Source organism: Corylus avellana, chromosome ca7, assembly GCF_901000735.1.
Source record: "Corylus avellana chromosome ca7, CavTom2PMs-1.0".
Lineage (NCBI taxonomy): Eukaryota > Viridiplantae > Streptophyta > Magnoliopsida > Fagales > Betulaceae > Corylus > Corylus avellana.
In genome coordinates, this window is record NC_081547.1 from 17,794,503 (window position 1) to 17,803,422 (window position 8,920).

The window sequence follows — 8,920 nt, forward strand, 5'->3', positions numbered from 1 at the left end:
TTTACCTATTTTGAAATACCTCCCTAAACTTCAAAATATCTCAATTTAGTCCATTGAACTTTCAATTGCTCTCAATTTGGACCCCTCTGTCAGATTTTAAATGTTACATGACGTTTATACCCCTGACTTTGTATAAAATTTCAACTACCCAAATGTTTTTTTTTTAAAAAAAGAAAAAAACAAAAATCAAGGATATTTTGGTATTTTTTTATATTTTTAACGACGAAAATTGACTGATGGGTCAAAATTGAGAGCAATTGAAAGTTCAAGAGACTAAATTTAGGGGGGTATTTCAAAACGAGTGAAAGTTCGGGGATCTTCATTGAAGTTTCCCGTAAATGTTTTATAAATTTTGGAGAAACTTCACTAAAGACCCCCAAACTTTCACCCGTTTTGAAATACTCCCATTAAACTTCAAAATCTTTCAATTTAGTCCCCTGAACTTTCAATTGCACTCAATTTGGATCATTCCGTCAATTTTAGCCGTTAAAAATACAGAAAAAGACCAAAATATCTATTTTAAAAAAAATAAATAAAAAAACGTTTTGAAAGTTGAAATTTTATACAAAAGTCAGGGGTATAAACGTCATGTAACGTTTAAAATCTAATGGAGGGGTCCAAATTGAGAGCAATTGAAAGTTCAGGGGACTAAATTGAGAGATTTTGAAGTTTAATGGGGGGTTTTATCAAATTAGGTAGAAGTTCAGAGGTCTTTAGTGAAGTTTCCCCATAAATTTTAGGGGAAACTTCACTTTGGCTCTCTGAACTTCCACTCGATTTTACAAACCCTCTTGAACTTCCAAATCTTTCATTTTGAACCCTTGAATTTTCAATTACTCTCAATGTGGACCTTCTGTCAGATTTTAAATATTACATGACATTTAAACCCCTGAGTTTTGTATAAAATTCCAACTTCCAAAACGTTTTTTTTATTTTTTTAAAAAATGAAAATTAAGGACATTTTGTTCTTTTTATGTATTTTTAATGGTTAAAATTAATGGAAGGGTTCTAATTGAGAGTAATTGAAAGTTCAGGGGTCCAAAATGAGAAATTTGAAAGTTCACAAGAGGTTTGTAAAATCGGATGAAACTTTAGGGCGCCAAAGTGAAGTTTCCTATAAATTTTATTTTTTATTTTTTGTGAAATACGTGATTCAAGAGCCAAACATGTAATTTTTTGTTTGCATGATGCGAGGTGACACTGCCATGTCAGGAAGTACAAAAAATAAGAGTAAAAGTGAGAGTCTCTTGAGATAAAGATTTATTTTCTTGTCACATTTAGAAAATCAATAAATTGAAAGCTCTCATATTTTTAGATTATTTGGGGGAGCCTTTGGCATGGCAGTATTGTCTCTTACCTTTGCATATCATTTTGGTTAGTGTAATTTTTCCTTTCATAATCTCTACATATGAACTTAGGTAAAGTTTAGAGAATGATTATAAATGTAATGAAACTTCAAGGGGTTTAAATGATATTTCTCCACTTTTTTATTTTTTTTATTTTTTTTATTTTTTTATTGAAAAAAAAGAAGGTGTTAACATTAAGACCACTTAGCATTTTTAATGGAGGAACCAAATGGTACTTTTGTCCAAAATAACTAATCAGATTTGTAAAAAAACCCCTCACATTGGTTTAGCAAAAAAAAAAGAAGTAAAATGGATACTTGATTGGATTAGCCAAAAAAAAAAAAAAGGCTATACGTAGCAGCACTTTTTAAGGGAGCTATTTTATTTTTATTGTTTCTCTTACTTGCTTTCTCTTTTTCCTAAAATTTTTTCCCACTTTTCAAGGGATTATTATGAGAATACTTTTTCACAATTTTTAATAAAAAAATATTAAAAAGATATTTAAATGATATAAATAAAAATATAGCTAATCGGATGTAAAAGACCTTTAAAAATTCATTAGCTAAACTAGATAAAGTGGGTTGTGAGGAGCTATTTTGCATAAAAATTTGGCTCCTCCATTGGGAATGCTCAGAGCATCATATTGAGCTATTCAAATAAAGGTTAAATTTAAAGAGAAAAACTCGCTTTTTAAAATTTGAAGAGTCACTTTTAAAATGAACAAAATATCAAACTCTTTATATCTTCATCTACTTTAGTTAATTATTATTATTATTATTTTAATTTTAATTCTTGTTTTGTTCTTGGTAGACGCGAGAGAGAATTAAAAATGAATATATAAAATCAAAAAACTAAATAACTTTAACTTTTTGGCACTTAATATTTACAGAGTGTTGTTGATTAAAGTTAAATTTGAAAGAGCTTGTTAAATGACTTTTTTTTGTGAGTTTTTTCAAATTTGAAAAAAAAAATTAAATTTAAAAAGTTCAATGGGAATGCTCTTACAACGTTAAAATGCATTTAAATTCTGATAATAAAAATATATATTCTGGATTTTAAATGAAATTGAGAAAATTCTGATCTCCATCATTGCTGTTGGGTCTGGCGTGATGAATGTCACTGCCATGACCATGTGTTGAATCCACTTCTGTTTGTAGAAAAAGAAGGGGCGCCTTTCCACCAGCACTTGTCCTTTCTTTTCTAAGACCCGGTGTTTTTACAATGAAAATATATATATATATATATATATATATATATATTTGAAAGACATTACTCATTTTTGATAGTTTGAAAAAATGTTAATACAATTTTTAATTCGGAAAAATATTATAAGTTAAATATTAATTTGAGAGAATGTCTATTAAAAAACAAGAGCAATAGGTCCAGTGAAAACCCAAGGTAAGCCTTTATTATTATTACAAATTTTGAATAGTTTGAAGAAATATTGATAATTTTTATTTGGAAAGAATATTATAAATTGAGTATTAATTTGAGAGAGAAGCTATAAATTGAGTCCCCACATCATTTCTACGTCAACATCGAATTGGCTCGGAAGAAGGTAGTGCAAGTGGCGCAGACAAGGGGTATGATTATTGGGGCGACGGGTGTGAAAGAGAAAGAAAAGATGGAAAAGGAGGAAAAGGGGAGGGGAGTGGCTCAGTGAGTTCAGGAGGTGAGTAAGCGAGTTTGATTTTCATTAAATTAGGTGTTTTATTCTACACCATATCACTAAATTCATATTGATCTAACAAATTTTAGATTATAAGAGAAAACTAAAATTGACACAAATATTATGTGTGATTGATGGAATTTGGGCCCATGTAAAGCCCAATAATGTATGGTCACCATGCAATTTGTGTTCGAGTAATGTTATAAATTATTATAATATTTTTATTGTGTCTATGCAAAATTTGTGTCTTTAAAATTAGGAGAAAATGCAGTTTACTTCTTGAAATTTTAGGAATTTTTTAATTTTAACTGCAAAATTCAAAAATTGGCAATCTACCCTCTGAAGTTTCAAAAATTGACAATTTAAACCCTCCGTTTAATTTTTCCGTCAATATGGACTGAAATCTATGAAATTATATCATTACCCTTATGCTTTTTTTAAAAAAATTTCCGTCAAATTTAACGAAAAAATTAAACGGAAAGTTTAAATTGTCAATTTTTGAAACTTCAAGGGGGTAGATTGCCAATTTTTGAACTTTGGGGTTAAAATTGAAAAACTCCTGAAACTTTGAGGGGTAAACTACATTTTCTCCTTAAAATTATCATTAAATTTATAATAAATCACTATCAAATTTTGATCTAAAAATAATTTTAAAAGTCAAAAGAGACGCAAGATGGACATGAGAAAAACATTTATTACTCTTAACACTTTTGACCAAAAAACAAAAGAAAATGCTACATTTTCTTCCTTGGTTCTTGTCTTATCCTTTCACTTTTTAAAATTACTACTGAATCTCTGGGGCCATACAGATTCTACACATAGATTCCACAAATTTAATTGTAATTTTGAAAAGTGGGAAAAGAAAAAAAGAACCAAAGAAAAATGTATAGCACATCTTTACTCTAAAATACACACTCATAAATGTAATTACCATTAAATTCAAAACTCAATAATAATTCATTCAAAATTTAAAAATAATTTTCACTCCCAAATTGTATTTCGCATTTCTCTAGCTTTAGAGTAATTTGGGCATTGAGCCCTACCCACCCTTCTTGCTTTTCAAAAAAAAAAAATCACTGGACAAAAAATAACAAAAGACAAAGGATAATAAAGTTTATCCTTTGGTGGGGCTAAAGACAGATACGAGATTAACGTAAAAGACAAATTAATAAATATTATTCTTTTACTCACTTAACATGACAATGTCCAAAATATCCTTAATTAATTCAAATAAAATGAGTGGAGCATAGCGAGCGAGGCTGGAAGAATCTAATTAGGTAGTGGTTAAAAAGGGAAAAAAAAAAACAATAATTGCGAGCGAGGAAAATATGATATATATTTCCTCCACATTACTCCATATAGGCTGCCGACACATTCCCGAACCTCCCATTACTTTAGGCCTCAATAGGTTCGCTACCTAATCTCCTGCTCCGAACCTCGTTTATGTTCCGTTGCTCTTTTTCTCCACAAACCGTCGAGGAACTCTGTTTTTCGCTCTCACTCTGAAGCAACGATGCTTTCGGCGAAATCTGAGTCGGATATCACTAGCTTGGCTCCTTCGTCGCCTTCAAGGTCTCCGAAGCGGCCTGTTTACTACGTACAGAGCCCTTCAAGGGATTCCCACGATGGCGACAAGTCGTCCTCCATGCAGGCCACTCCAATCTACAACAACAGCCCAATGGAGTCCCCTTCCCACCCGTCTTTCGGCCGCCACTCGAGGAACTCGTCGGCCAGCCGGTTCTCGGGTATTTTCCGGTCGTCTTCCGGGAGAAAAGGAGGCAGGAAGAGGAACGACAAGGGGTGGCCTGAGTGTAATGTGATTTTGGAAGAAGGGTCGTACGATGACCTTCAGGACAAGGCGTTTACAAGGCGCTGTCAGGCTTTTCTGGCTTTGTTTAGTTTTGCGTTACTCTTCACTACCTTTTGCTTGATTATATGGGGGGCTAGCCGCCCTTACAAGGCAGAAATTTCCATGAGGGTACGCCATCTTTTCTTCTTTCTTCTCTCATTTTTGCTACAAAAGTTGTCTTTAATTATCAATTTGTAGCATCAAATGGGTAAATTTTACTGCTCATACTTTATCTTCAGTTTGCTTGTCTCTCCAGAATGATGAGGTGATGAAAAAATACAACTGCTCTATTTATGCATCTTATACTTGCTGGAATTGTTATGCTCAAGTTTCAGCAATTTTATTCCCATAAGCTATTTTATAACCTTTAAGCCAATTATCAACTAATAATCCTTTTTTTTTTTTTTTTTTTTTTTTTTAAAAAAAAAAAAAAAAAAAACATGGAAATTTTTACTCTCTCCAGTCAATGAGATATAATCCCAGTAGAAGGTCAATGTCTTAATATTTAGGATTGGTTCATGGATACCTCCAAAATTGAGTAGTGGGTATTTTTTTTTTTCTTGAATGGGTAAATTTTTTTAGAAGGAATATAGATTCCAGATTTAACTCCAATCTCCAGTTAATGCAACTTAGTATAAAAGGTAAAGCACAAATGAGCTTTGATTTGATGATTCTCACTCAACCATTTGATATCATTCAATAGCTTATGCTCTTGAAAAGCCCTTTCGACAGTTGCAGGACAAAAAGAAGCATGTATTCTGTATGATTTTAAGCCTTTGAAAAAGCAAACCATGTCTGTGGGCGCAGGATAAGATGTTCATTGACCTTTTAATCCTTTTATAAAGGGATAGATATTTAGAACAACTTCACTTTCTTTGCAATACTGATGTCCCATAAGCTATTGATTCTCTCTTGAGGGGTTCTTTCCTTTTTATTTTTTATTTTTGTTTACTGTTAATTACATATTCTAATAGAGGATGTGATGCTGCAGAGCTTGACAGTACATAACTTATATCTTGGAGAGGGTTCAGACTCCTCTGGTGTTCCAACAAAGATGCTGACAGTGAATGGCTCACTGAAGATGAACATATACAATCCTGCTCCATTGTTTGGCATTCATGTTAGCTCCACCCCTGTCAATCTCATCTATTCAGAGATTACTGTTGCAACTGGTCAGGTCAGAATTCTTTCCACCACCATCTTTTTTACCCCTACCGAAGTTAATCATGTGAATTAAAAGCAAAGAGGAATTGATAAATGCTTCTTAAACCAAAAAAGTAAATGCCCTTAAACCCACGACCGATTCTACAATTGTTATACAACTAGGATAAAGTGACCGTAAAAATTAATCAGTAATTTTTCTTCTTTCAAAGCTCTTGCATATCTTAAGGTTGATTTTCATTGTCACGTTAACTCACTTGTATAATAGTTGTATAGCAGTCTATTAATGGCATATTTGGGTGTGTGTTTGTGGAGTTTAAAAATGCGTTTAATACTCAAAAAGTTCATTTGAAAAAAAAAAGTACTTATTTGATAAAAAAATTGAAAGCGCTTTTAAAAGTCCAAAAAGCCAAAAAATGATCAAAACACACTTTTGGTAAAATGTTAAAAATGAAGCTTTTGCCGAAAAACGTTTTTTGACTTAAAAACTCAATTTCTCAAACACAATTCCAAACGTGCTCTAAATAGCATTACTCTAAACCCTAATGATGATAGTTTAGTTCGAAGTTTGAGAATCACAGTACTCATTTGTGTTTTTATGAAATGCAGTTGAAGAAATATTACCAGCCAAGGAAGAGTCACCGTATTGTGTCAGTGAACATGGAGGGCAATAAGGTTCCCCTGTATGGGGCAGGGTCAGGAATGACAATAGCTCCAACTGGTGGGAAAGTTCCGCTGACATTGAACTTTCAAATCCGGTCTCGAGGGGATGTGGTAGGGAAGCTGGTGAGAGTAAAGCACCGAAGGCAAATCTCTTGCCCTTTAGTCATCGATTCCAGTAGCACAAAACCCATCAAGTTCAAAAAGAACTCATGCACATTTGAATGATGATAATTTCATTTGTTGCATCTCGTACTCAAATCTAGCAGTGACATAGTATTTGCCGGTGAATCTCTTCTTCCCCTTTGGTCATCCAATCACATGGACTGCTGGATTTGTATCTGCAGGGAAGAAGAAAAATCTGTATCATGGGAAACATTGTGAGGATTTTGCAAATAAATGTATTTATAATGAGTGCAAATTTGCGTGTGGTGTAAGCAATGTATGATGTTGATGCAGTTTATGTAATGGGTATTAGTTTTTTAAAGCATTGTTGCAAGAATAATACACCTTAGTCCTTATATATGCCTCCGGTGGCCTTGTACGGGATCAAGATGTTGTTCATTTTACATGTCGTTGGGCCCTAATGTATCCTGACCTGAAAGACACGCAGAGCTATGCAAATTAATTTACGGAAAAACAACAAAGCCTATGAAATCAAGATGTTTTTGCTCTTTTTTCTCATATGGGGCATAACATTGAGATGGTTTCATGGGCCAATATTGTCCAACACTTATAAATAAGACATCAAACATAAAAGCATTTAAGGACCTAAGTAGTTGTATCTACCTCCAGATCTTTTGAGCAGTCGCTGAGGCTTAAGTGGAACATAAATCAACGACTTAGTAAGTAAGTCGCGCATGAATGCTTAAGTATGTAGTGAACTCATTCTTTTACAAAACATGCGAGTATAATATGTTTAATGCATTGAGACTTCTTAGCAAGAAAATAAAATAGAAAATCATGTTGATGTGATCAAGTATACATATAGATACAAGAATATAAAGATGGTCGTAACTCTCCTCCATATGGCATATATGTACCATTAACCCTTTTATAGTGAGGTTTGCGCATCTCGTATGACCTCTGGTACAACCCCGATGCACTAGACCTTGCACATAGCACGATATCCACTAGTTGATCAATGAAAGTCCTACCATGGGTGACATCACTCAACCTTGTGATACCCGCAACTGGTGACCTCACCCTATAATTTGGTTACATTGGTCACAAATAGCACTTGGTGTAATTGTAATGCCCTGCTCAGCTAACCAACCTATAGTTAACTCGGGGCGCCTCCTAAAACTCATTCACGAAGTAAATACGTCCCATGAGATCAAATGAACAATCATAGCGGAAGAACTCTGAACTTAAATTACGATAGCGAATCTAAATAAATTCATTATTCAATAATTATTGAGAGCCAAAACTAAATCTTCTAAAATAATTAAACTTAAGTCAAAACCTTACAATCTTAAATATCCTCAAAACATCTCAAAAGAAACTTTAAAGTAGATAAAGTCTCAAAATATCATAATCAATATCGAGTCTTAATCATATAAATTAAATATAGAACGTCGATCATCTCATGCCAAGCGTCCTCATCACTATGCTCATACATATCCTGCAGCCGCTCGATATCTAAAACCTCAAAGATGATCCTGACTATGTTCTCTACAAATACAAATCGTCTCCATGGCGTCGTCATCTAACTGTTGATTAATCATACCGTCATAGCTCAACTCTATATAGTTTATATGGCCCCTTACTCCTTCCCAATAGCGTTTGCGCATTCTCGAAAGAACCTCTAGTACACACCGGTGCTCCAGTGTGCACAAACTAGTGGTCATCATCATCAGCCCAACTGTGTCCAACCTTGGGTGGTCCACACTACTAATAATGTTGTATGTCGTGACCACCATGCGAACATGGCTGTGCGTGGTCACTCAGCTGTCCTCTTGGATCCAATAGCAAATCATAAATCAAACTGAACCATAAGGTCTTGCCTATTTAATGGTAGCCCATGACACAAGGTCATGTCTTCTAAATGCACTTATCTTCATTGTATTTTAAATGCATTTTATGTTACTTTTATTCTTGACCCGTGTTCTAAGATGAAGATGTTGGTGTTTTGGTTGAGAAGATGCAATGGGCCTAAGTGGGTGGAAGATGTAGAGAAAATAGTGAGAGGCTTCCTAAAATGTTTGATGGACCTATACAATAAGTTTCATGTGG

The 8,920-nt window shown here is 33.6% G+C and overlaps 1 protein-coding gene across 1 annotated transcript; it reads left to right on the forward strand.

Moving 5' to 3' along the window:
- The first annotated feature begins 4,389 nt into the window (after positions 1 to 4,389).
- On the forward strand, positions 4,390 to 7,172 carry LOC132187060 (uncharacterized). The gene is made up of 3 exons (XM_059601213.1): positions 4,390 to 4,993; positions 5,856 to 6,041; positions 6,635 to 7,172. The coding sequence occupies exons 1-3, from the start codon at positions 4,529 to 4,531 to the stop codon at positions 6,911 to 6,913; spliced, it is 930 nt and encodes a 309-aa protein (XP_059457196.1). The 5' UTR covers positions 4,390 to 4,528; the 3' UTR covers positions 6,914 to 7,172.
- Positions 7,173 to 8,920: the final 1,748 nt, after the last annotated feature.